Raw genomic sequence first — 25,188 nt, 5'->3', positions numbered from 1 at the left:
CTTTCCAGATGACTCGAAGTCTGTGGCAATGATTCATCATGTCATGGATGTGATAAGGAACACTGTACTCCACCTAAATCCATGTCAAGTGACAGTGATCACTGAGAACTAACCCCTTCTCATCATACCCAAACAGATACAGTGGACCTGGCTTGCTGGGTATGGTGAGGACAAATCTGTCATTATGTGGTCATCTGGAAATGGCAAGTTTAATTGGAGATTGGCTAGAAGATAGTGAATGAATGGGAGCCTTTGTTCAGGCCAAAGTGGCCTCCCTAGGAATGGCTGACTTCTTGAAAGAGTCTCATGTCATACATACTAGGCATGCCCATCGAGTAACTGCCAAAAAAGTCTGTGCATCTTGCTCCAAAATGCACACATACCATATACCCAATGTCTCAGGGAAGATGAGGCCCTCATGAGGTATAAATGGTGTGACAAGTGAAAATTAGAAAACCCAGTGTTCCACTTCTGGCATACCACACTTAATTTGGATCTTCTTGTATTGACCTATGTGCTGTAAATGTGCCAGGCAAACTTTGCTCTCTACAATGAATGCCTTGGAAAGCTCTCACCCTGGTTCTTTGTGTTAGATCACAGTAATTATGTTCGTTGGGTGCCTGTTCACCTCCAAGATAAGATAAGCCTTCACACAGTGCATCCAGACACAGCTAGAGAGTTCCTAAAAGGAAACATCAGTTTGCAAGACACAACATGTTTTCTCTGCAGTCATGCTTGACCAGCCTCATGAGCAAAATCATACCATAATCAAAAGGGATGGTGGAGCTGTTGGTCTAACACAAAGTACAGAGGCCCTTTGGCTCTGGATGGTAGTGGGACCAGAGATGGCCAGGTTGATAGAGGCTTGAGAAGACTAATAGAGATACCATGTATGTATTGCTATAACTATAGTGCCCTGCATTATTTGCATACCAGAAACTCTTGAAAATTAGTGGAGTCATCAAATAAATGGGAATTTAGTTGCACAACGGATGCAATATTTGCCCCTTATTTTTGTTCACATACACAGGCACTCACTCCCTCACATACTCTTTGGAAAAAGAAGAAGCAAACAAGTCAATTTTACTTGTACATTTGACACCCTTAAACCCCAATCCTGGAAATAATGATATACACGAGTAACTTTAGGTGTTAGGATATAGATATTCAGGCCTGTCTGCAAAGGCCTGTACTTTAAGAATTTAGGGGTATTCTTATCACTTGGCTAGTTCTAGAGGTATAAAAGAAAGAATCAAAATCACTGTCTGCTGGTGTAAGGGCCTTCTCTTACTGTGACCGTTTGAGGCACTGTTCTTAGGCTAAGGCCTTTGGCTAAGCAGCAGAGGCAGCCATAAGCTAGGAAGCGAACAGTCACATCCTCACATTCCAAACTAGTCACATTGAAATAAGGTGCTATTGGGCTGTCAGGCACTATCAGGACAGGATTGTATTCCTATCACCTCCAGAGAAAGGGAAGTGCCTAGAAAATGTAAAAGGAAACTTAGTTTGATAGCATCCTGTCTGGCAAGAACTCACTTATCAATAGCTGGGATGTGAAATCCTCACTTCTGGATTGTTTTGTCATTATAGTTCCCACTTTGCTATTGTTTGTCTGTATAATCTCTGTCTGGTTCTGTGATTGTTTCTGTCTGCTGTATAATTAATTTTGCTGGGTGTAATCTAATTAAGGTGGTGAGATATAATTGGTTAGCTAATCATGTTACAATATGTTAGGATTGGTTAGTTAAATTTCAGTAGAATGATTGGTTAAGGTATAGCTAAGAATATTACTATATAAATTAGGGGCAAACAGGAAGTAAGTTGGGATTCGAAAATAAGGAAAAAGGAACTTGTATTTAAGCTTGCTGGAAGTTCACCCCAATAAACATCGAATTGTTTGCACCTTCGGACTTCGGGTATTGTTGCTCTCTGTTCATGCGAGAAGGACCAGGGAAGTGGGAGAGTGAAGGAATAAGCTCTCTAACATCTTGACTTTAGGTACCTGAGTAGTCCTTTTGAAATCAAGAGGACTACTCAGATGCATAAAGTAAGCATGTTCTATTGTGTCAGGATCAGGGAATAAATTTGTAATTAGGTCCAATGATGGTCAGAAATGAGTTACTGTTTCATTTCAGACTTGATTCTCTGAGGTGCAGTTGACTTTAATATAAACAGAGGGCAATCAATGCCCTATAGGTTCAAACCCTTAGTTGCTTTTATTTAAAAGTATGTGCATGTCAGGATGCTATTTAACCTTCAGACATACCAGATGGTTAGCACTGTGATGATTTGTGTTGGCAGCAGTAGTGGGATTTGATATCTATTTCAGCCAAAGGCAAATGTAGCTTAGGCTCTACTTTTGGGATTGCTGCAACAGATCTGATTTTACTTACTTTTGGTTTGTACCACTGTAACTCTAATGAAGTCAATAGACTCACACCAGCATGAGAGCAGAAGCAGACCCAATGTTCACCATTTTTGCTGGCTACTCTTTCCCCTAGCTTATATATATGATTTGTGCATGCAAATGTAGGTCAATGCACGCTTCATGGGCTCTAACACACACACACACACACTCTTACTTTTTACAGGCACAAAATAGTACACTGGCTTTGAGACCAACAGAAAATATAAGTAATTGTTTTTAACTTCTCACTGATTCAAATTGGCACAGTTTGACAGCCCTGTATTCTACCAGGATTTTCCATACACTGTGGGGAAAAATCCCTTATAGTCCAGATTCTCATCTTGTTGATACCATTAGGAATTCAGAGTAACTCCAATTAAATCGATCACCTTTCTCAAGCAAGAGATTGACTAGAGCAGGGGCTTCAGCGGACTGTATTGAACAGAATGCAAGCTATCCAGAGCCACTGCATTTATACTTGGCCCAATACTGTGCTAGAATCTGTCACCATTAGTCATTCATGCTGTAACATATGGAATAAGGTTTTTATTTGCTGTGTCTTTCCCCTCCCTGTTCTGCAAGGCGTTGACACTGCTATGAAATAGATTGTGAGGAAATGGTGATAAGAAGGGATTTGTTCTGGTTGTTGGATGGAGTGTGAATATTTGCCTCCTATAAATAAGTCTCTCTCTCTCGCTCTCTGTTTATTAGGAGAACCCTGGCTCCCTCTGATTGAGCTGCAGGTTTCTATGGAGACAGCGTCCTGGCAACAACTCTCAGCAGCCGTTTTCTTCCCATCTACCAGGCCTAGTGGCAACAGGCCCCGCGGAGAGGGAGAGGACCTGGCTGCCACTGGCAGCAGGAAGGGACGGATGGACATCCAGGCTGTCTAGCTGCGATCTGTGAATCTTTGCATACAGCTATCCCAGAAGTAAAAACATATTAAAAAGCCGAGCAGAGACACCCAGCAGAGAGGTTGCTAGGATGCAAGGGAAGGATGGGCAGCCATGTCCTGCCCTAATCCAACACTGGTGAGTGAATACAGGAGCTTTAATACAACTAAGAGTCTGTCTGAACTTTGCCCCTCTCTGTCGCATGACAATATGGTGATGTTTGTGTTGTGCTGTTATGTCAATTTCCTCCCCATCATAGCATTTCCACAATCATCCCCATATTCTCAGATGATCCCTCATGGACGTATGCTGCAGTCATTTTAGGGGACCTGTAAAACTTCATAATGTGGCAATGCAGTGTATGTAGTGTAGGGACTTGTTTGATGTAGCAAAGTGATGGGCTTTTTGTTTTTTGACCCATCCTCACACTGAGTCATGACACTAACATTTCTGCTCACTCCGAAACACCATCCTGGTATGTTGCAATGCTCCAGTGCAACATTGTGATTCCTGAGTTTATCCCTGCCACGCCCTCCCAAAGGGCCCCTTGCCACAACCTTGTCGCCTCCAAAGGTATTCCTGGACTGTTTTGAGACAGGAAGGATGATCCAATGGTTTGGGCATTAGCCTAGGACTTGGGAAGCCCTTCAAATCCTGCTCTGCCATCAACTTCTTGTGTGGATTTAAGACAAATCACTTAGCTTCTCTGTGCCTGAGTTCCCTGACTCTAAAATGGGGATAATAGCACTTCCCTACCTCACAAGGGTGTTGTGAAGATAAATCCATTACAGACTGTGAGGTGCTCAGATCCTATTGTATGTATCTTAGGTAGATTTCAATGTTATGAAAGCTACAGAACAGAACTGCTTCCATTGTGAATATGTATGGTACTTGTATGGCCCTCATTGTCATAGAATCTGAGCACCTCAAAATCTGTAATCTATTTACCCTCACAACACCCCACTGAGGTTGAGCGTGCTGTTGTACCCATTTTACAGATGGGTATCTGAAGCACAGAGAACTAAGAGACTTGTTCAAGGTCACACAGGAAAACTATCGCAGAGCAGGAAATTGAGCCCAGTCTCCCAAGTCCTAAGCTAGTGCCTAAATCATTAGAACATCCTTCTTCTCATCCCCCCAGAAATCAAATGTGCAGGGCAATGGGTGCTTTCAGTGTGTGGCAGAGGGAGAGGTATGCCACAACAAAACAGGATCAAACCTGAATTTATGTATGTCTGTTTCTTTACTCTTGCATGTAGTTTTATCTTTAGTTTCAAGTTTTGTGTTTCTGATGTCAATGATCTACAGGAATAACAGTGAGGTACTCCAGGTTCATATGAGACAGAAGTTGTGGTAGGCCTCAAGTGAGTGGGTATCTTTGCAATCAGGTATGGAACTTATAGCTGTGAGATATCCATGTATCTGCAATTTGATAAATGTAGAATATTCAGAAAAGAACTCATGAAATAATCTTGTAAATCTGATAATATTGATTACTGTCTTGTGCTTTAAGTTAATATATCAAACAGTAAAATTAATTTAAAATAACTACTGACTTAAAAAGTTAAACATTTGGGGCCTGGACCTCTATTAGGTTCAGTGGAACTATGCCAATTTACACCAGCTCAGGATCTGACCCTGAGAGTTACATTTTTCTTTTGCTGCACACCTGTTAACATTAATGGGTATTACACACATACATAGAGAGGGAATATAACTATTAGTTCTGACATGTAGCTATTATTATTTACAGGACATACATACACTTCCAGAACTGCAGAGAGCTGCGTGGAATTTGAATGCTGGTGGACAAGATGCTGGAGACTTGGTCTCTGAAAAAGTGCGGAATTTAGGGCTTGATCAAGTTAGTGGGAGTATTTCCATTGACTTGAATGGGCTTTGGATCAGGCCTTTACTGAGGCTTGCCCATTAGACACACAAAGCCCAATCCTGGGGTCCTTACCCAGTGCGTATTCAGTATGTAGTAGAGCAAAATCCCAGGGTATGTCTACAATGGAATTAAACACCCGTGGCTGGCCTGTGTCAGCTGGCTCAGGCTGCGGGATTCTAAAATTGTGGTCTAGACGTTCAGGCTCAGGCTGAAACCTGGGGTCTGGGACCCTCCCCCTCTCGTGGGGTCCTGAGAATGCCCACACAAGAATTTCACAGCTCTGTAGCCTGAGCCCCACGACCCTGTGTCAACTGACATGGGCCAGCCGTGGGTGTTTAACTGCAGTGTAGACATACCCCCCAGTGCTTTGTCATGGGCTCTGGCCTGGGGAAGGCTGTTAGAACTTGGCCCACAGTGAAGAGCTAGTAAACAAATCATAGCATGGAGCTTAAAGCTGACAACAGATTTAAACCATTGCAAGCCTGGCAGTGAAGAAGGTGGTGAGAACTCTAAGAGCATGTCTACATTGCCCCACAGTTCGGACTAAGGGAGTGTGCATAGCTGTGGGCACCAAAATGCTGTGCTGTAACTCCCCCTTGTGGGTGCTGCAAGTAAGAATGTACCGGTCATGAGTTCTCTGTAAACAATAACAGTTACGTGCCAGATCTAATAGGTCTATTTCCTCTGGGGACCTTTTAAATTCACACCTGCAGAATCCACACAGAGGAGTTACAGCGCAGCATTTTGGTGTGCACTACCATTCAGACTCCTAGTCCGAACTGCGGGGCAATGTAGACATGCCCCCAGTATCATTCAGGATGAGATAACTGCCTCAAATATCATTGTAGGTGTGTCAGGTCTCAACATCAGAGAGATCTGAGCATGTACTGCAGAGCTAGCATGAGGTGTAAGCAGAATAAACAATTGGTTAGGACCCCGAGCAACTTAAGGGAACCCCCTATTAATTATTAGTTTGTGTTGTGTATGTTTGGGGGGAGGAAATATTTCTGCTTAGGGCCGGCAATGGCCTAGCACAAGCACTGGTCCATGGAGTGATGTGTTTAAATTAAAAATGACAAATAGCTGAATATTTCATATTTGGAAATATTGTTTCAGACGAATCAGTGTCTTTGGTGGCTTTTAGGACAATTTGTATTTGAAAGTACATCTGTGACTAATCCTGCAGTCTTTCTGCATCCAGACACTGACTTCAGTGGGAGTTACAGATGCAAAAGTATGGCAGGATGAAGCCATTGTGAGCTGAGGTAAAAAAACAAACCACATTTAAAATATACTGTCAATTATATGTTTTAAAATAGTTTAAAATTTGTCTTGTTTTTGGGACAATATCCAGGTCCTTAGTGATATAAATCAGGATAGTTCCACTGAAGTCAATGAGATTATTCACATATTTAAAATTAAGCTGTGCTTAAATGGTTTGCTGCATCAGGGTCATTAACATGCAGTTTGACCTGGGGGAATGAGCACAGATCCAGGCTCTGCCACTGATTCACTGTATGACCTCTTTGGGCAAGTCATTTAACCTCACTGGCTAAATTTCCCCAATTGTAAAATTGTGATAATAGTGCTAACCAAACCTACCTCACAGACTGTTGTGAGGATAGCCCTCAGATGAGTAATCCATTGTCTTAATGACACTTAGGGCAGGTCTACACTACCACAGGGATTGACACTCTGAGATCGATCCACCAGCGGTCGATTTAGCGGGTCTAGTAAAGACTCACCGAATGGACAGCAGATCGCTCTCCAGTCAACCCCTGTACTCTACCCTCCGACAAGAAGAGTAAGGTAAGTCGACTGGAGATTTTCTCCCGTCGACCCCCTATGGTGTATACCCCACGGTAACTTGACCTAAGGTACATCAACTCCAGCTACGTTATTCACGTAGCTGGAGTTGCATAGCATAGGTTGACTTACCGCAGTAGTGTAGACATACCCTAAGACTATGTCTACACTATGAAATTAGGTCGAATTTATAGAAGTCGGTTTTTTAGAAATCGTTTTTATATAGTTGATTGTGTGTCCCCACACAAAATTTTCTAAGTGCATTAACTCGGCGGAGTGCTTCCACAGTACCGAGGCTAGCGTCAACTTCCAGAGCGTTGCATTGTGGGTAGCTATCCCACAGTTCCCGCAGTCTCCACCACCCATTGGAATTCTGGGTTAAGATCCCAATGCCTAATGGGGCAAAAACATTGTTGCGGGTGGTTCTGGGTACATGTCGTCAGGCCCACCCTCCCTCCCTCCATGAAAGCAATGGCAGACAATCATTTCATGCCTTTCTTCCGGGGTTACCTGTGCAGATGCCATACCATGGCAAGCATGGAGCCTGCTCAGCTCACTGTCACCGTACGTCTCCTGGGTGCTGGCAGATGCGGTACTGCATTGTTACACAGCAGCAGCTCATTGTCTTGTGGCAGCAGACGGTGCAATAGGCCTGATAACCATCATCATCATCATGCCGCCTCGGTGAGGTCAGTCAGGAGCACCTGGGCAGACATAGGCACAGGGACATAAATAGGAGTGACTCGACCAGGTCCTTCTCTTTAGTCCTGCTGGCAGTCGTATAGTACCGTCTTCTGCTGAGCAGCCAGGAGATGAGGATGGCTAGCAGTCCTACTGCACCATCTGCTGCCAGCCTAAGATGTAAAAGATAGATGGAGTGGATCAAAACAAGAAATAGACCAGATTTGTTTTGTATTCATTTGCTCCCCCCTCCCTCTCTCCCTCCCTCCATGAAATCAAGGGCCAACAGTTGTTTTGGTGAGGTCTATCAGGCACACCTTGAAAAGTTTAATGGAGATTCAGTCCTACCTGGAATACCAGGGGAACGGATAGCTCAGTGGGTTGAGCATTGGCCTGCTAAACCCAAGGTTTTGAGTTCAATCCTTGAGGGGGACATTCTGTGTGACAGTTGTTTTTGTTTCTCCTTGATGTAAAGCCACCCCCTTTGATTTTAATTCCCTGTAAGCCATGTTGTCAGTCACCTCTCCCTCCATCAGAGCAACAGCAGACAATTGTTTCGCGCCTTTTTTCCATGCAGATGCCATACCATGGCAAGCATGGAGCCTGTTCAGATCACTTTGGCAATTAGGAGCACATTAAACACCACGCGCGTTATCCAGCAGTATATGCAGCACCAGAACCTGCCAAAGCAAAACCGGGCGAGTAGGCGACATCAGCGCGGTGACAAGAGTGATGAGGACATGAACACAGACTTCTATCAAAGCACGGGCCCTGGCAATGTGGGCATCATGGTGCTAATGGGGCAGGTTCATGCCATGGAACGCCGATTCTGGGCCAGGAAACAAGCACGGACTGGTGGGACTGCATAGTGTTGCAGGTCTGGGACAATTCCCAGTGGCTGCGAAATTTTGCATGCATAAGGGCACTTTCATGGAACTTTGACTTGCTTTCCCCTGCCCTGAAGCGCATGAATACCAAGATGAGAGCAGCCCTCACAGTTGAGAAGTGAGTGGCAATAGCCCTGTGGAAGCTTGCAACGCCAGACAGCTACCGGACAGTTGGGAATCAATTTGGAGTGGGCAAATCAACTGTGGGGGCTGCTGTGATGCAAGTAGCCAACGCAATCAAAGATCTGCCGATATCAAGGGTAGTGACCCTGGGAAATGTGCAGGTCATAGTGGATGGCTTTGCTGCAATGGGATTCCCTAACTGTGGTGGGGCCATAGACGGAACCCATATCCCTATCTTGGCACTGGAGCACCAAGCCGGCGAGTACATAAACCGCAAGGGGTACTTTTCAATAGTGCTGCAAGCACTGGTGGATCACAAGGGACGTTTCACCAACATCAACGTGGGATGGCCGGGAAAGGTACATGACGCTCACATCTTCAGGAACTCTGGTCTGTTTCAAAAGCTGCAGGAAGGGACTTTATTCCCAGACCAGAAAATAACCGTTGGGGATGTTGAAATGCCTATAGTTATCCTTGGGGACCCAGCCTACCCCTTAATGCCATGGCTCATGAAGCCATACACAGGCAGCCTGGACAGTAGTCAGGAGCTGTTCAACTACAGGCTGAGCAAGTGCAGAATGGTGGTAGAATGTGCATTTGGACATTTAAAAGCGCGCTGACGCAATTCACTGACTCGCTTAGACCTGAGCGAAACCAATATTCCCACTGTTATTACTGCTTGCTGTGCTCTCCACAATATCTGAGAGAGTAAGGGGGAGACGTTTATGGTGGGGTGGGAGGTTGAGGCAAATCGCCTGGCCACTCGTTATGCACAGCCAGACACCAGGGCAGTTAGAAGAGCACAGGAGGGCATGCTGTGCATCAGAGGAGCTTTGAAAACCAGTTTTATGACTGGTCAGGCTACGGTGTGAAAGTTGTGTTTGTTTCTCCTTGATGAAACCCCCCTTACCTGTAAGCTAACCACCCTCCCCTCCCACCTTCGATCACCGCTTGCAGAGGAAATAGTCATTGTTGCTTCACATTCATGCATTCTTTATTAATTCATCACACAAATAGGGGGATAACTGCCAAGGTAGCCCAGGACGTGTGGGGAGGAGGGAAGGACAAGGCCACACTGCACTTTAAAACTTAAACTTTAAAACTTATTGAATGCCAGCCTTCTATTGCTTGGGCAATCCTCTGGGGTGGAGTGGCTGGGTGGCCAAAGGCCCCCCCACCGCGTTCTTGGGTGTCTTGGTGAGGAAGCTATGGAACTTGGAGAGGAGACTGGTTGGTTACACAGGGGCTGTAGTGGCGGTCTGTGCTTCAGCTGCCTTTCCTGCAGCTCAACTATACGCTGGAGCATATTAGTTTGATCCTCCAGCAGCCTCAGCATTGAATCCTGCCTCCTCTCATCACGCTGCCACCACCTATCATCTTCCCGCCACCTCTCCTCACGTTCATGTTGTGCTTTCCTGCACTCTGACATTGTCTGCCTCCATGCATTGGTCTGTGCTCTGTCAGTGTGGGAGGACAGCATGAGGTCAGAGAACATTTCATCATGACTGCGTTTTGTTTCCACCTTCTAATCTTCGCTAGCCTCTGGGAAGGAGAAGATACTGTGATCCTTGAAACACATGCAGCTGGTGGAGGAAAAACAAAGGGACAGTGGTATTTAAAGATACATTTTATATAACAATGGCTACACTCTTTCACGGTAAACCTTGCTGTTAACATTACATACATAGCACATGTGCTTTCGTTACGAGGTCACATTTTGCCTCCCCCCACCGCGTGGCTAACCCCTCCCCCCACGCGTGGCTAACAGCGGGGAACATTTCTGTTCAGCCACAGACAAACAGCCTAGCAGGAATGGGCACCTCTGAATGTCCCCTTAAGAAAAGCATCCTATTTCAACCAGGTGACCATGAATGATATCACTCTTCTGAGGAAAACAGAGAGATAAAAAACCGATGTTGTTTGAATGCCAGCAAACATACGCTGCAATGTTTTGTTCTGCAATGATTCCCGACTACGTGCTACTGGGCTGGTGTGGTAAAGTGTCCTACCACGGTGGACGGAATAAAGCTGCCCTTCCCAGAAACCTTTTGCAAAGGCTTTGGGAGTACATCCAGGAGAGCTTTATGGAGATGTCCCTGGAGGATTTCCGCTCCATCCCCAGACATGTTAACAGACTTTTCCAGTAGCTGTGCTGGCCGCGAATGCCAGGGCAAATCAATCATTAAACACGCTTGCTTTTAAACCATGTATACTATTTGAAAAGGTACACTCACCAGAAGTCCCTTCTCCGCCTGGCAGGTCCGGGAGGCAGCCTTGGGTGGGTCCGGGGGGTACTGGCTCCAGGTCCAGGTTGAGAAACGGTTCTTAGCTGTCAGGAAAACCGGTTTCTCCGCTTGCTTGCTGTGAGCTATCATATTCCTCGTCCCCAAAACCTGCTTCCGTGTTTCCTCCCACTCCATTGACTGAGTCAAAGCACAGGGTTGGGGTAGTGGTGGCTGAACCCCCTAAAATGGCACTGCAGCTCATCACAGAAGCAGCATGTTTGGGGCTCTGACCCGGAGCGGCCGTTTGCCTCTCTGGTTTTCTGGTAGGCTTGCCTCAGCTCCTTAAGTTTCACGTGGCACTGCTTTGGGTCCCTGTTATGGCCTCTGTCCTTCATGCCCTGGGAGATTTTGACAAATGTTTTGGCATTTCGAAAACTGGAACGGAGTTCTGATAGCACTGATTCATCTCCCCACACAGAGATCAGATCCCATACCTCCCGTTCGGTCCATGCTGGAGCTCTTTTGCGATTCTGGGACTCCATCATGGTCACCTCTGCTGATGAGCTCTGCATAGTCACCTCTGCTGATGAGCTCTGCATGGTCACCTGCAGCTTGCCACACTGGCCAAACAGGAAATGAGATTCAAAAGTTCGCGGGCCTTTTCCTGTCTACCTGGCCAGTGCATCTGAGTTGAGAGTGCTGTCCAGAGCAGTCACAATGGAGCACTCTGGGATAGCTCCTGGAGGCCAATCCGTCAAATTGCGTCCACACTACCCCAAATGCAACCTGGCAAGGCCGATTTCAATGCTAATCCCCTTGTCGGGGGTGGAGTAAAGAAATCGATTTTAAGAGCCCTTTAAGTAAAAAAAAAGGGCTTCGTCGTGTGCACGGGTGCAGGGTTAAATCGATTTAATGCTGCTAAATTCGACCTCAACTCCTAGTGTAGACCAGGCCTTAGTGGAAACTACTTTTGTGAGGAATGGTTTGTAGGATTTGGCCCTTAGTATCTGTACAGTGTAAAAATGTGTAAATAATAATACCCATCTCCAATATAATGCTTTTCATCATAGATCTCCAAGCACTTTACAAAGAAGGTCAGTATCATTATCCCCATTTTACACATGGAGAAACTGAGGCACAGAGGAGTATTGCCCAGGAGCACCCAGCAAAGCAGAAGCAGAGCAGGGAATTGAAATCAGGTCGTCTCAGTCCCAGTCAGTGTCCTGGCCATTTACTACAGTGTTTCTCATTAAAATGGGGCTATCTTTAAAAAAATAAACCTTATTCATGGAATGCTATACTGTAACTGGAACACACACATTGCTACAAAAATGCTCTCTGTTTTCTAAGCAGTGCCTTGAAACATGTTCTAATGCATGAACATGAGATGTATTTTGATACTTTTTCAGGATATCCCTCACAGGTTTTTTGAACTTCAAAAGTTGACACTTGTATTAAAATAACCTGTTTTCTCCTTCCATCTGTTCACCATATTGCACCAAGTTTCATCAGCAATTGCAAAACTGTTTTCATAGAACTCTTCGTATTCTGTAGCAATTCTGAGTTCACATGGAATTCAGGATCAGGCCCAATGTGAAAAAGGAGTAATCATTGCTACATCTGTAATAGGATCCTCAGTGGGCTGAAGGGCCTAGTGGTTAGTGTCCACTCATTCATGGTGCAGTGGTAGGGTAGCCTGCACCCATCCACTACACTGGGCTCTGACCCAGGGCCCGAGGAGGGTCAGCAGCATTTGCCTACAGAGCAGGACTCTGAGCTACTTTCCCTGGGTCAATTCCTACCACTGCTTCATTCCCTCAGCTTCTGGCCCCAGATAAGGAGAAAAGAAAAATGAAAATGAAACCCAACTGCCAGCACATATGGGGCTCTGCATACAATCCTGTTCCTTCAGGGAGGCTTCTCCAGCCCCGCTTCAGGATTGGTCTGCACTCCTCCACAACCTCCCCCTTCAGATCTTGGTTGCTTCCTTTTCAGCCCTGTCTCCAGATGGAGCATGCTCTGCAGGGTTGGAAGGGTAGGGCTAGCTGGGCCCAGTACTGCCCTTTAACCCTTCCAGTCCAGTGTGAGGTTTGAACACCCCACTACAATGTTAAAAACATTTGTTTTCAGATGGCATAGAGTAGATGGATTTGGTTATGGCTACCACTCCTTTTTGCAAATAACCTACTGAGCCAAATTCTGATCTCATTTACACTTGTATAAATCCAGAGTTGCTGTACTGAAGTTAGAGTTACATGGGTGCAAGTGATATCAGGATCTGTGGTTATTACCATATGTGTTGAAATAGAAAACAAATTTTGACCAGATTTTCAATGACCTCTGTTTCTACAGGCACAAGTTAGATGTCTTTCTGCCAATATTTGAACCAGCATAACATATTATCCCATATAATGTACTGTCTCAAACATTTGTTCCATTCTTCAACAAACACATCCTTACGTATCATCCTGACTGTGTTTTGTTTTTGTATTAATCATTGATGCAAAAACATTTCCTATTACTAGGAATATTCTGTTGTTTCCCATCAGTGCCATAGGTTAGCAATGTTGACCTTAGTTGGTGGTTTCCCAATTTCTGATGCTGGAGATGAATTAGTCAACAGACGGTTTGTTTATTTTTGTGTGGGGTTTCCTCTCTCTCAAGGCTACTCAACCCAACTAGAACTGAGTCAGGGGACCTGGTTAAAACATGGCTGGCTCCTGATCCAGTACACTAGGGTTAACATTTCCATTATTAAATTGCAAAGCCTATTATATTGGAAACACAGTTAAGTCTGCTCCACAGACTACAGTGTTGTGGAATCTATTTGTCTCTCAAAACAAGCTTTCAAATGGCTGGGTTACTTAAATGGAATACTAATGGCCACAACATGATACACTTACCCATGCTGAATAGTACATTACACCATGAATATTTCTACTCTATAAGAGGTACTCTTGCTCCTATAGAGTAGTATCACAGCCTAGCTATGAAGTTGGTGGGGTTCATTTGGCTAACCATAAATCTTTCTTGTAAGGATTTTTGGTTTTAAATTACTGATTTTAATGAATATTTCATCTGTGAATAAGTCTCTTAACTTGGGATATTTTAAAATTTTTCTGGGGATTGGTAATTCCAGGGTACAGCTGTAGATGCTAACAAGCAGACACTCACTATTAATTGATCCATGCAAAAGTTAACCATAATTGAGAGGGGAGTGTCAGCTTTCACTAAATTTTCTTGCTTTTACTGGTTTTTTAAATCACAGTTTAGAATTATTTCTATGCTATTTTTGTATATCAATTTAGAGTTGGATCAGAAAGGTATAGCAGTTTAGAAAGTTGTAGGTGCCTGTGAGTATTGGGTTTGTTTTAGGGTGACCAGATGTCCCAATTTTATAGGGACAGTCCCAATTTTGTGGTCTTTTTCTTATATAGGCTCCTATTACCCTCCACCCCCTGTCCCCCAATTTTTCACATTTGCTGTCTGGTCACCGTAGTTTGTTTAGATGACCACAGATGTCAATATATAGGGACTGTCCATATGAACACTTGGCGCCTGGCAAGCTGGAGTGTAAATCTACCCCACACTAGCCTGCTGTGCACTAAAATGTCTGTGTGGACCCTGCTGCTGCACACTGAAAGTTCGGAAGTGCACTTAAATTATATTGCTTCAAAATGGGAGTGATCAAAGCACATTATGGAATTTTAATGCATGGTAGCAGGGTCCACACAGACACTTATTCCATGGCAGGCTAGAGTGAGGTAGATTTACACCCTGGCTTGCGGTGAACTAAATATTCATATAGACAAGACCTTAGAATCATGGGGGCAGATCCTCAGCTGGTGTAAACTGTCATAGCTTTGAGCTAGGCCACAGGCCCAATCTTGCAAACATGTACTGTTGAAGTTAATGAGACTATTCATAATAGGGAGCAATAATAAAGGGAAAAATTTTCAAAGGCATAAATGGGAATTAGGTGCCTAATGTCCATTCCTGTCAGTGGGATTTGGATGCCTAACTGCCCTTTATGTTTTTTGAAAATCTCCCCATAGTCCCAATAATATATTTGTAAAAAAATCTAAACCATTTCATGTATCCATCTTTTTATCTGAAATGAAAAGCAAGGGCACAGTTTGAGTATAGTTTTCCCCAAATGGGAGTGGTCTGCATGGAATCCAGTGTAAGCAGATCCTGGTGACCATCCTGACAAAGTGTGGTGTGTACATCACCTGAGCAATTTAGTTAATTTCTAAAATTAGACAAATGGCTACTTGAGCTAGCTTGAATAACGATAGCTGTGGAGCTGCAGCAGCTGGTTCAGCAGCACAGACCCTGGGTTATGTACTTGTGTCTAGTCCGTACACTGCTTCCTTGGCTTCAGCGATATTGTTATTTGAGCAAGCTAGAACAAAGCTACCCTGGTTGTGACTACATGTGCTGAAGTCACTCTAATTGCAATGTATTTGAATTTTTCCCACTAAACTAATTTAAAACAAAATTTTAAAATAGCACCATATTAATTATGATCTGAACATTGAGAGAAACTACCAGACAATCCTTGTGTTGCAAATTCTTCTCTCATACTGTAGATACTCGAAAAACATCAAAGACATGCAGCCTTAGTGCCAGGAGGATTGGTAATGAGTTGCAAAGCCATTGAACATCACATCACTGTGTGGTCACTGTTACACAATTTATATTTATCCCTGGGTACCGTATAGTAATATTTGAGATACCACCAAATTTATCAATACTTAGAATGGGAAATAGGAGTTGTATATATAATTTCCACTGTGCTCACTAGGTCAATAATGACTAAAAGTTATCTTGTGGCTTTGAGGTGACTTGTGTAAAATACTTTAGCAAGTCTCAGTCCAGTTCACAGTAGAAAGGTATCTGCTAGACCTGGGTGGGAACAAGATTTTCTGTTTCATGGGAAATTCCATAATTTAGAATTTTTTTTCTGTTCTGAGACACAACAAAACCAAAAAATTTGAAGTTTCCCATGAAATGAAATTAAAAAAATTAAATAAAATACAAATGTTTCATTCTGATTTCAATAACATCAGGGTTTTTAAAAACCCTGAAAAATTGTTTGGAAACAAAACATTCCATTCTGAAAAGATCAAAATGGAACACTTCAGCCTTATCAGGATGTTCTGTTCCATTCTTCTCATGAAAAAGAATTCCATCAAAATCAACATATTTCTATAAAAGATAAGTTTTCAACGAATCAGCATTTTCTGACAAAAATGTTCCATTGGAAAATTTCCAACAAGCTTGTGTCCACATCACAAAGCCACCAGAGGCACTAACTGGCACTCTTCTCTGATGAGAGAGGCCAAGAACTGAATGTCAGATTCATCCCTGTGCAGAAGACAAACACTAGACTTCTGAATCACTTGAGTTCCCTATAGGCCTTTCATGGGGCAAATTTCACCTGGCCTAAGCCCTGACATAATAATATCCTCTCACCCCTAGTAGTGGTCCTGTTTGCGGACTGGTGTTAGGAAGTTCACTTTGCCACTGCCTGTGCCAATCTTGTTCTGGGAGGAAGGATGGTCCAGTGGTGAGGGCACTGGCTTAAGACATGGGGAGCCAGATTCAATTCCTTGTTCCACCAAGAACCAACCTCCTGTGTGACTCTGGACAAGTCATTTAGCCTCTCTGTGCCTCAATTTCCCAACTGTAAAAAATTGGGGTATTAATGCTTCCCTATTTCAGAACAGGGTTGTGAGGCTAAACACATTAGAGACACTAAACCGCTTTGAGGTCGACTGATGAAAAGTGCTATATGAGAGAGGCTTTACTACTATTAGTTCTGTGGATAAACAAAGAACTACGCCTACAGGCTTGTCAATCTAGCAGCTTTCATGCATGCTGCATTCACTTGAAAAAGCTTTTTAGTCATCTAATTCTCCCCCCTGTTTTGTTGTGTTATATCAAATTTTGGATGCAAGTAGTCTGAAAGCAAAATCATGGGCAATATATCAAATGTCTTCCAATGTCAGGGTTGTTAGCATAATCTTAAGGTTCACTTAAAACAGATACACAAAGTCATTTCAGTGCCAGATATAAACAACTGTTAAATAATTTAATGTGTATTTTCTCAACAGACATAAATTATTGAAAAGAAAATGGCACAACGAAGCCCAATCTTTCCGACACTTGCCCCTACTGAAAGGTACAGTCTGGCATGTTAGAAATCTAGAATCTACAGAGCGCAGGAGTATCTGTGCTTCTCCTTTAATTCTCTATTTACAATCATGCTTAACATTGTAGCTTTTGTACTTAATGCAACAACTAAACTAAATTAAATATGGTAGACATATACTCTGCATATCCAAATCATGGGCCAAATCCTAAAGCCCTTGGCTTTTATTCAGTCCTTTCTCAAGGAAAATTTCTACTGGCTTCAACTGTGACAGAGTGAAAACCCAGGACATCAGGACTTGTCCCAGTGGAAGTCTTTCATGAGTAAGGAATGAAGGTAAAAATTTGGGCCAAATTCTACACTCATTTACACCCTGGTTGCATCTCCATTAACTTACATTGTGCTATAATTTCACTGAAGTGAGAACAGAATTTAGCTTTCACTTCATGATTTGGCCCCTGTGAATATCAGATACAATATACAGCATACAAGAAAAAAAAACTAAGGTGTTTAAAGAAAATAACTAAGAGCTGTTTAAAGGCACAAAGGGGCATTAGGCACCCAATGCTCATTGACTTTCAATGGGAGCTGAATACCTATTTTTCTCTTTGTGCCTTTGAAAATCTTTTCCCCAAAGGATTACAAAACTTAACCTCTGCGAAAGACTGCGTTCATTGATGGCCAGATTTTCAAAAGTCTCAGCACCTCAGCAGCAACTATTGCTTTCAATAGAAGCTGCTCCGCGCTGAGCTCTTTTGAAAAATCTGCACAATTATTTAGGTGCCTAAATGGGAGCTGATGTTGCCTTAGAGACTGTGAGAAGCTTGGATTTTGTCCCTCCTGGATTTACAAAGCTTTAGCATGCATTTATTCAGCTCCCAAGAGAAGTTTTTGGATGCATACTCCAGGAGTAGCCTTACCGGGAGAGAAGAGAATGGATGCAGATATTTCTTCTTAGTCTATTTTTATTTAACTTTATTGCAGTTATTGCGTTGAACAAAGATGGATAAAAAGCAGCTGCAAAGTTTGCACACATGTAGTAATGCTTGCAAAATTTAATCAAAAACATGCTGAGTTCATGTTCCCAGCCAAACTGCTTTGTCTGTCTTAATTTGTCCCAAAACACACTAATATCCTTTTGTTAAGTGCACATGCCTGGGTTAGTCACCCTAAGTGAGGTGGGGAGGAGGCCCTGATCTCCCTTTACACCTATTACTCATGGCAGTAAATGCTGCACCTGCTTATGTACAGTAATGGGCCTCTCCCTGGAAGTGTTCAGGATTTCTGGGAGGTAGTATTCTTTCTGGAGGCACTCTACCTCCCAGTGGTTCTACTGAGGTGGTATCAATCTTACATACATGGCTGTGGTTAAAAGTTACAATAGAATTGTGAGTAAGGTCCTCAGTATCTGCCAACGCATTAATAATTCATTTGTTTGAATATATTTCTTTTGTTAGACGGGTTCGAAATATACCACTACACAGCCAAGCTTTGACCGCGGTCCCATTAGCATCTGCAAGTCTAGTGGATCAGCTAGAAGACAGAATTCTAAGCCATGAGAAAACAACTGCTGCCCTTGTGGAACACGCTTTTCGCATTAAGGAGGACATTGTTTCCACTTTGCATAGAATGCAGAACAAAGGAGGAGGAGATCGGTTGGCTAGGCAACTCTTAGAGGAACACATCCGAAACATAACGGCAATAGTGAGGCAGCTTAACCGGGACATTGAGGTATGTTCTGATTCTTTCCCGGGGCTGACCTCATCTCTGCTATTGACGCCAAGAGTAATAAGAAAATTTAGTAAGATTTAATATATGATGCAAGTATAAGGTCTGAAGAGAGTTTGTAAACTGTGTGTACATCCTTACAAAGTGCATGCAGAGTATGTAGTTCTTTTCATGGCTATAAAAAAAACCATATAGGTGGCAGGAATTTAAATATAAATTCTACACAAACAGTTTTGTGGTGCTTATCTATTTCCTTTCAACACAAAACTAGAAAATGTAAGAAATCATCAGTTAATGCAGCACTAACATGCATTTCAACCTTAGTTTAAAGGCCCTATCACCTAAACATACTCAGACTCCTCACCCCTGCAAGAAAAACTCCCTTTCACTTTCCACATGCACCACCCACAATGCACACATCCAGGTGATCCAATCACAGTCAAATATGCAACCTTAAGGCTGACGTCTGCAGAAATTAGCAGGGTAGTGGTAGATGGACAAATATAGGCTAGTATTTGAGTGCCCAATTCTGCTTCCAGTGTGACTTCAGTGACAGTTGTGTGTGTAGATTGGGCCCTGAAAATCAGGAGAAGCCATAAATTAATATAATGCATCACTTTCTGCATGCCTATAAAGACAGTTATTAAATTAAAAAATAGATTTTATATTTGGATTTAGCAAAATATAATAAGTGGCCTGTTGAATGTATAATTGACTTATTGAACTCCCGTTTGCATATTAACGCATTATAGACGCTGCAGGAACAGATACGTGTCAGGGATAACCTCAGTTATGGAACTAATTCTACCTTAAAGAGCCTGGAAATGCGGCAGTTGTCTGGTTTGGGAGATCTTCGGGGGAGAGTTGCAAGGTAAGTGTCAGTTTTGGGGGTATTTTTTGCAATCAGCTCATTTTCTATTAATCTTGAAGTATGCCTTTGACATTGAATGACAGTGGGTCAAATTTAACCTTGGCTTAACTTCCAGAATGAATTTGGCTCAGTGTTTTCATGGCAATGCACAATAATCTCCTGCCTTCCAGTATCAAATATTAAAACTAGTTACATGACTTAATTCTTGAAATTAGATTTCAGTTAATGGGCTTGAATTCTAAAAATGCTTCAGTTTGGTTCAGTTTTAGAAAGGACTGAGGTTCAGGCTGGGTTGTCTTTTTTTTTTTTTTTAAACTAACTCTTTAGCTCACCTGTAATAAAGATACCATGGAACAGTTTGCGTTCCCAGGGAGCAAAATAAAATTATATATTGCTTTTGAATGTATTTGAACAAACAAACAAACTGCTTACTCTTATTAAACATTAGATAAACTGCATGTTATTCGCAGGGTTTAAAGTAAAGGGGAGTGGAGGAAAGCATAGAGTGATAGAGATTCTACAGGCCAAGTTAAGCCCTCATATAGGCCTGGTCTACACTAGCAACTTATGTTGGTATAACTATGTCGCTCAGGGGTGTGGACCTAACTCCTGGTCTAGACAGGGCTATGTCGACGGGAGGGCTTCTCCTGTTGACGTAGCTACCACCTCTCGGAAAGGTGGATTAACTATCCTGCCAGGAGAAGCTGTCCTGTCAGTGCAGGTAGCCTCTTCGCTGAAATGCTGCAGTGGTACAGCGGCATCGGTGCAGTTTACGTGCTGCAGCATTTTAAGTGTAGACAAGACTTTGTTTTTCGGTTATACTCTCAATGACACCTGGGTAAACCTACTTACAGCTGGCACCGATGACAAAGAAGACACAATCGGAAGGTAGTGGGGTTGCACACGTGTAGATGAGGACTTAATTTCGCATACAGAATCTTTATGATTGATGGCTTCTGCCGAATTACATCAGGGATGAATTTGTCCAATTATCTGGATTTTTGAAGACATTCTATTCTTTTTTGCCGGACCAGTTTTGTTAGTTGACTGCGGTTCATCTGAAATGATAGTTACTGATACCTTCAAAAGGTCAGAAAAACCTCAGCTAAGGGAAGTGAAAGGTTAAGTTTCTGTAAGATTTCCTGGTGTCTATATTGGGCGGCATATAGTTTCCACGTTGACTTGTTAGCCCAATTTCCAAGGAGTGGTTTAAACAGGGTTTAAAGCACTGATTATAGAGGACTGATTTTTTCAGACAGACATTCAGTCAGTTCTTTTAAGTACAGCAGGAAAACAAAACCATCTCTTGATTTGTTGTCTTCAAGTCAGACAAACTATTGAACAATATTTATTTATCACTGAAGGGTCACTGCCAAATTCATCTGCATGAGTCTTCCTGCATAGCTCTTTCATATAAAGGTTTCAGAGTAGCAGCTGTGTTAGTCTGTATTCGCAAAAAGAAAAGGAGTACTTGTGGCACCTTAGAGACTAACAAATAATAAATTTGTTAGTCTCTAAGGTGCCACAAGTACTCCTTTTCTTTTTTCATGTAAAGGATTCACAGTGAGATTCTACAAGATCCCATGTTTGGAGCAACACAGCTAGTGCCAGCTTGTGCAGCCTTTATTCACACTGGTGAGTGCTCATTCATGCAAGTAGTGCCATTGAATTCAATGGGAGTACTCACATGAATGAGAACTTGTAAAAATGTGGCCCTAAATGGCTAAGTGCTTAAAATGGGGGATGATAGTGGGCTATCAGCACTTAGACCATTATTTCTTCTTGATAGGTTTACTCGGGGAAGTTCATGCGTTTCCCCTGATAATTATAACTACATGACAGATTACACAAAGTGCAATGCTCAAGGTCAGTCATCAGAGTGCCTCGGGCTGGAAATTCATGTTCATTATTGAGACAGAACCAGTTTATTTTCTCTTGTTGTTTGCTGTTTCGTGGTTCCCCATCAGGCATTTTGTTAAAATCTTCCCCCTGAGGGGAAGAAAACTTGTTTTACTTGTAAAATGCTGAATTCAGTTAGGACATTGTTCTGTGAGAGTGAATGAAGTGCCTTCAGTTACAAGCACATTTTGCTGTAAAAATTCCCATAACTCCTGATTACAATTTATCATTATTTGTATTACAGTAGTGTCTAAAGACCCCAGCTGAGACTGCGACCTCATTGTGCTAGATGCTATACAAATACATAGTGGGAGACAGTTCTAAATTGCTTGCAGTTATTTCATCAATAAATTTGAAATTAACTCACTTGTATAATTTCACCCAAACTGTTCCACCAGGAGAGTCCAAAGGGTGAGTCTGGCCTGCTGGCTCTCAGGCTAGATCTAGGAGTTAACTTTTTTGACCAGCTTCTGTAAGAATTTGAGCGTTAATCCAGGGTTCTGGCGAAATATCAACATGGGTGATTACATTCTGCCTATCTAAATTCCCCTTGCAATTTCAAATGGATATTGTATTATTTCCTATCATAAACCATTCTGTAGTGGATCTCATCTGTACAGTGTTGAACAGCTATTCTGTTTCTTCTTCCAGGTAGCTGCATTTCTCAGTGAGTGTAGTGTTATCCTTATAGACAGATGCTCTTGAAGCATAACACAAATCCAAACTCCCCCAAATTCTGGAGAAGTTCAGACCTGAATCTGAACTTCACAGCTGTTCTCATCTCTATAAAGGGATGAGCCTAAATCCCTACAGCTGAATACCCTCCAAACTCTGGGAAAGTTTAAGTTCAGATTCCAGCTTGTGCCTCATGCCCATCTCTACTTACTTTTATTTGCCAATCATTTTGTAAAACACTTTGAAATTGTTCAACATGAAAGATGCTGTATAATATCAATAATAAATAATCAACATCATTAAGCTAACTGAAACTTTTATGAAAAATTTAGGAACCTGAGAATTGCCATACTAGATCAGATTAGTTCTCCATCTAATCCAGCATTTTGTCTCTGAACTAGCCAGTCCTGTCTACCGTCAAAGGAAGCTAAAAGAAGCCCTTCAGAAGGCAGGTAAAAGGAATAACATGCCAGTAGGGAAAGCTTCTTCTTTATCGGCAGTCATGAGAGGTTGATTTATGCCCTGAAAATGAGAGATTATATTTCTTCCAAAAAAAATTTTTTTTTAAATTTTTGTGTAAAAGTTTGGATTTACCCCTGCAGCCCCTCCTGCCGGTAGTCATTGGGAATTAGCTCATCCAGCCCTGGAGTGCCTTCTGCAGGCCAGTGATCCACCTCCCAGGACCTGGTGCCCTTTTCTCTGGGGTGCTGCCCCCCTGGCAGTACCCCCACACTCTCAGGTTCTGGGTCTCCCCACCCAGGGGAACCCCCACCCTCTAACCCCAACTCACCTCAGTTTGGGCTACTGCCAGTTCCCACTTAGCTCCTTGTATCGGGGGCAGACTGCAGCATATACGCCACTCATCACAGGCAAGGGGGTTTTGGACCTGCTGCCTCCACCTACCTGTGGGCTGCCCCTCTGCAACCCTGCACCTATTCAGCCTCTAGTCAGGCCTGCAGCCTGAGGCTTTCCAGGCCAGAGCTCCTAGCAACTCTGGCCCTTCCCCAGCCCTGCTCCAACCTAGGTGTCCTGCTCGGCACCTTGCAGCGAGGCCCTTCTCCCTCTCCAGGCAGAGGGAGACTGACTGGGCTCTCACAGCTTCTTATAGGGGCCAGCTGGGCCTGATTGACGTGGCTGCGGCTGCTCCCTTAACCCGGCTGGGCTTTTCCCCACAGCTCCAGCCCTCTCCCCGGGCCAGCCTCAGTCCCGTCAGGGCCGGAGCGGGTAACCACCCCACTCTAGGAAGGAGGGTCAGTCTGCTTGGGCTGCCCTGCTGGCTGGAGCTCTCTCCTTTTTCTGGCTGCCCTGGGCTGTTGCTGCTGGCTGGAGCTCTCTCCTTCCCTGGAGGACTGCTGCTGCTGCCACAGCTGCTGAGTGTGTGTGGGGGGCCTTGCTGGCCTGCTCCCCCTCCCCCCACCTCTGGAGGGAGAAGCCAGGACCCCACTACTGCCACCTGTGGGGGTCCTTCCTGCCTGGCTGCCAGGGCTGCTGGAGCTGCTGCTGCTGCTGCGTTTGTTCTGGGGAGCTGCTGGAGCTGGAAGAGGACTAATAAGACCATCGGCTGCTGGGGGAGCGCACAGACCCTGGAGACCACTGTGGAGGGGGCCATTGAGGACTGAGTGATTATGGAACTGCGCTTTCATGGTCCTGGTGGTCCATGGTCATGGTGTGTGGGGGGTCCTGACTGTGTTTGTGGGGATGTAGGGGGTGTGGTGTGCAGCCTGCCCCTGGTCCATGTGTGTCCCCAACCCCCACCACTACCATTGCCCCCTCCACTACCCCCACCGGCCACATACCATCTGCCTCAAGCTCCCGCCTCTAGGACTCAGCTGCTTGCCCGGCCTGCCACGCCTGTTTCCACCATTTGGGCCTGCAGCAGCAGCCAGCCAACAGTGACTTTTCGCAAGCACACGTGCCGCCCCTCCTTTTTCAAACTGCCTCCCCCTCCGATTACAGCCCTTTGCCCCCCAACTTTTTTGCCTAAGCCCTTTGCGAGCCCAGTTTCTTTGCCTACCCATTTCCCCTCCACGGTTTGGTTTGTTTGTCCTGCCCTGGCCGTACAGCTAGCCCCTGGGTTCCCCTGTCACCCCCAGCCTGGCTACTCCCTTTCCTTTGCAGCCCTCCCCCTTGTGTGCCCATGCCCCCCTCTCATGTGCTTGTGTCCCCCCCCCGTTTTGGTTGATCACTGCACCCCCCCCCCCCCGATGTTATTGTGACCTTCCCTCCCCTAGTGCAGCTAGAGGAGCCGCACTTCCATCCTAGGTCGGTGACTGACCCCCCCACAAGTCCTTGATAGCCCACGAATCTGCCCCCTCCCCCCGTTTTGGGCGCTCTCCTCCCTGCCTGCAGCCTAGCGGGGAGGAGTGGTTGACCTGCTTCCCCTCTCAACCCCTTTCTCCGGTGTTTTTTCCCCTCCTTCCCAGCTCATCATGGCAGGAGACATGACGGGTGGGATCCCTGGGGGAGACCCCGCCCCCCCCGACACCCCCTATAGCCTCTACTTCAACCACCGCTGCCGAACCACTGGCTATCGCCCCCGCTGGGGCACCGTCAGTGGCAGGCAATGGGGTGACCTCCGCTGCTGCCACGTCTCTTTCCCCCTCCGATTCTGGGGGAGCTCCTAGCTAAAAAGACTAGGCCTTCCATGGCAAGGGCTGCCCCCACTGCTGCGGCCCTGCTATCGGCCGCAGCATCCCTCCCTGCTGTTCCCTCTACCAGCACCGTGGGTGCCACCCCCTCCAGCCCCCAGAGCGTATGCCCAGGTGGCGGCAGCCCCCCGCCAATTACTTTGTCATCTCTCCCAGCCACCGCTGCTGTTACCATCCCTACCGGCCAGGGCCCCTTCCCCACCTTGACCAGAAAGCACGGCGTCCATTGCCTCCTGGTGCCTGCCTTGCCCTGGAGACCTATGTGTGGGCGTTGGTGAGGGTGGCGGCCTCCAGAAT

General features: G+C 44.5%; 1 protein-coding gene across 2 annotated transcripts in view; it reads left to right on the top strand.

The window, feature by feature from the left end:
• Positions 1 to 3,117: 3,117 nt before the first annotated feature.
• The window catches only part of FAM81A (family with sequence similarity 81 member A), a 38,535-nt gene continuing 16,464 nt past the window's right edge, over positions 3,118 to 25,188 (top strand). The window contains exons 1-4 of one of the 2 annotated variants that reach the window (XM_074964753.1): positions 3,118 to 3,438; positions 17,033 to 17,100; positions 18,528 to 18,801; positions 19,551 to 19,669. In XM_074964753.1, coding sequence (XP_074820854.1) covers positions 17,054 to 17,100; positions 18,528 to 18,801; positions 19,551 to 19,669 — 440 coding nt within the window. In that variant the 5' untranslated portion in view covers positions 3,118 to 3,438; positions 17,033 to 17,053. The remainder of the gene's footprint in view (positions 3,439 to 17,032; positions 17,101 to 18,527; positions 18,802 to 19,550; positions 19,670 to 25,188) is intronic. The other variant, XM_074964754.1, reaches the window with a different exon arrangement.

The sequence above is a fragment of the Natator depressus genome, chromosome 10 (genome assembly GCF_965152275.1).
Source record: "Natator depressus isolate rNatDep1 chromosome 10, rNatDep2.hap1, whole genome shotgun sequence".
Classification (NCBI taxonomy): domain Eukaryota; kingdom Metazoa; phylum Chordata; order Testudines; family Cheloniidae; genus Natator; species Natator depressus.
Note: the sequence above shows the minus strand (reverse complement) of the source record. Positions and strands in the feature narration are given on the sequence as shown.